Source organism: Apteryx rowi, unplaced genomic scaffold (genome assembly GCF_003343035.1).
Source record: "Apteryx rowi isolate R43461 unplaced genomic scaffold, aptRow1 scaffold_11, whole genome shotgun sequence".
NCBI lineage: Eukaryota > Metazoa > Chordata > Aves > Apterygiformes > Apterygidae > Apteryx > Apteryx rowi.
Window position 1 is genome coordinate 178,508 of NW_020447308.1, and position 3,161 is coordinate 181,668.

Genomic DNA, 3,161 nt, shown 5'->3' on the forward strand with positions numbered 1-3,161 from the left:
AAAACATCACAGGGGCCAAGGGCAAGGAAGGGAACAACCCCCCAGCACTTCCCTTGGAAAGCCTAAGGATAACCATATAGAGCTTGGGAGCAGGGAAGTCCCCCAACCACCCCTGCCCGAGACACGCTTCACACCTCCTCCTAAGGGGATTCCCAGATGTCAAAAAAATCATGACAAAGCCAGGGAGGGTTTCAGCAGGCCCAAAGCCACAGAAGTTTCCAAGTGCAACCATTTTTCCAACAGCAAATGCTCCCACAAAGCTGGCAGTGCCAGTCAGGGATGTCTGACTTCTCGGCGCTGCCACCTGCGTTTCCCTCAGCATGGGCTGGGTGACGGGAGCAACCACGTCATCATCCGCACTGAGACACCGCTGCTGGGCAGAGTGTTTGGGGTACAAGCCCTGGGGGAAGGAAGAACCCCGCAGACCACCACGCGGGCAGCAGCAGCCGCCTCCACTTTTAATCGCTGAAGGCACCAGGAGATCTCAAAACACGTGGAGGAGAAGCTGTCGCCCTTCACAGGCTGTCTGTGTTCAGGTCTGTGGGCCAGTACTGGTCATCCATGTACTGGTCATTGTCTGTGCTGCTGTCTGCGACGGGGCTGGGGGGCCTGGGGGGCAGGGTGCTGGCCAGCTCCTTCTCCCACTGCACCTCCACCAGTCTGTAAAGCTCCATGGTTGTCTGCGCATCCTCCACCGACGAGTGCCCTTTGCGGCCGATCTGAGAGCGAAGGGGAAAAGCTCCATTAGAAGGGGGGGCTGGCAGAAATCCTACAAGTCATACCGTTTACTTGCTCGTAAGGACAAGTGCTGGGGCTTTCAGAGACAGCAAGGGTCTGATCCAGCCTCACACAGGCCTAGGAATGTATGCATTTCCCACCACCACTTTCTGGAGGCTGCAAGTCCTGTCCCTGCTTTACTGAGGTGCTTAATGGCAGCTCAGCTACAGAGGCTGGTCTCCCCCGGCTTGATTATAGACGGAGGGAGCATAGGATGAATAAGTTCCGTCTCTGTCTCATAGATAGCACCCCATGTAGATGGGGGGAACCAGGCTGATTACAGAGGCCCACAGCAGAACTGAGGACTGTACCCCATCTCAAGATTTATAGAGCGCTCACGGAGGCTAAGTCCCATGCAACCTGCTACTCATGCAATCTGTTGTCCCCTCACGGAGGCGGGTGCTCACCTGGATCTTTTTGTGGAGCAGGTGCTTGGCCAAGCTCTTGAGAGAGGCACTGACTTTGACAGGGAATCCTGCCTTCTGGTTCAGCAAAGGGATCCGGCTGGTGTCTCGGGTCCTGTCTTTTGGATGGAAGTACTTCAGGGCTTGGAAGTCATTGTGGATGGCATGTCCTACCACAATCTTGTCTTTCAAGATCTTCAGGATCTGGAAGTGTCAGATGGGGTTAGACAGGTGGTGCAGCAAAAGAAACACAGATTAAGTATAAAATAAACCATTTTGCATTAAATTTAGTTTCTTTGGTTCTAGTCTTTTAGGTTCCTGGAACCGAGTGGTAACCGGCTGGTCCCATTACACAATGTTACTCAAGTCCACAGCAGCGCAAGGCAGGTACATAGTGTACTGCTTAAAGCCTGAGGGCACGGAGGCTCAGCTACAGCAAACCAAGCTCAGACAAGGCTTAGGTGGCTCCTGGTTCTGTGCTTGTGTGTCTACATCAGAGCAGCTCAGCATGGGTCCCTTCATATCACAGTTTGTGGCTGGCAGATAACATATAGCATTTTTTTAAAAAATAAAAAGCCGTGATATTATTGTTTTTAATTAAATACTAATTTAATGATAACTTTTTTGCAAAGTCATGGGACCCAGTTATGGCAGAGCTTCACTGATTATTTCTAATTTCCTCTCACAGACACTGTCCTGCTGGAGGGGCTGTTGCTGTTTGCCTGGGGTTTGTTTGCAGTGGTTCAGAGCCTCCTGCCAAAATCCCAAGGGACTGGCAGGAGACGGAAGCTAAGCAGCACCATTGTTATAAGTAAAAGTCCCCCCATGAGATGGACCAGAATGAGATGCTGGTGTGGGTATGGGACACACTATGGGTCTGTCTGAATCCTGGCAAAAAGCTATCGGGACAGGGTCATCCCAAGAGCGAATGGCGCAAAGCCCAGCTTGGGGCCACGCGGTCGCACCCCTCCTGCCCCCGGGGTTTGCAGCTCCCCATTTCACCTCTGCCTGCGCAGCCCTGAAGGGAATAGCGTTCTTCATGTGCCGCTTCGTGATCCCGCTCCAGCGTGTCCGGTAGTCCACGATGGGGAGCTCGGGCTGGACGTATTTGTCGTAGATGACGTCCCCCTCATAGTTCACCACGGTGCACCGCGCCAGCTCGCTCAGCTTCCCCCGAGGGCCGGTGCCCACCATCTCGCAGTCGATGGCCACGTACTTCCCCGGGCGCAGGAGCGGTGAGGATGTCCGCACCGCCATGGAGCTGCCACCGTCGTCCTGGGACAGCAGCACGGAGTGGTGCCTGGCTATGCTGTCCGGAGAGGCGGACGGGGACAGGGAGAGGACCTGCTTGGGCTTCCTGACCTTCCCGCTTCGCGGTTCACTGGCCAGCTGGCCGCATTTGCCACCCACCTTGGCGAGTGGGCTGCAGGTGGCCTCTGCCGGCCTGGCCGCGGGGGCCTGGCTGCCCTGGCGCTTGCGGGGTCTCAGCAGCCCCTTCTGCTCCAGCAGCGCCCTGCGCTCCAGGAACCTCTGGTGCYTGCGGCTCTTCTTCTTGCTGCGCCCCTGTGGCGAGCCGGGGCCCTCGGCGGCCGTCCGGGGACAGGGGGGAGCCGGGGGCCAGGCGCTGCCCTCTGCGGCAGGGGCATGAGCGCCCTTCGGGGCCGGCATGGAGACCCTCGGGGAGCCCAGGAGAGGGGTCATCTGCCCCTTGCCAGGAGGCATCCCTGCTGGAGCAGACACGGGGGTTAGCGCCACACAGCCCCACACCAGCCCCCCCCCCCCCCAAAGAGACCGGGGCTGGTGCACCCCACTGCAGAGCCCTCCCGGCCCCCAACCACGGGTGGGGGCAGCCCTGGTGGGCGACAAGGGGCAGGAAAGGGGGGAAAACTGTCACCCCTGGGCCCAGCCCCATGTCCGCCCCATTACTAGGCCTCAGCCCCCTGCCTGCCCCATTACTGGGCCCCGGCTCCCTGCCTGCCC

At 57.9% G+C, this 3,161-nt stretch overlaps 1 protein-coding gene across 1 annotated transcript; it reads right to left on the minus strand.

Annotated features, from left to right (window-relative positions):
- Positions 1 to 425: 425 nt before the first annotated feature.
- AEN (apoptosis enhancing nuclease) lies at positions 426 to 2,903 on the minus strand. The gene is made up of 3 exons (XM_026074845.1): positions 2,184 to 2,903; positions 1,185 to 1,385; positions 426 to 719 (listed from the first exon to the last, which is right to left on the minus strand). Exons 1-3 carry the CDS (start codon positions 2,901 to 2,903, stop codon positions 516 to 518), a joined length of 1,125 nt encoding a protein of 374 aa, XP_025930630.1. The 3' UTR covers positions 426 to 515.
- Positions 2,904 to 3,161: the final 258 nt, after the last annotated feature.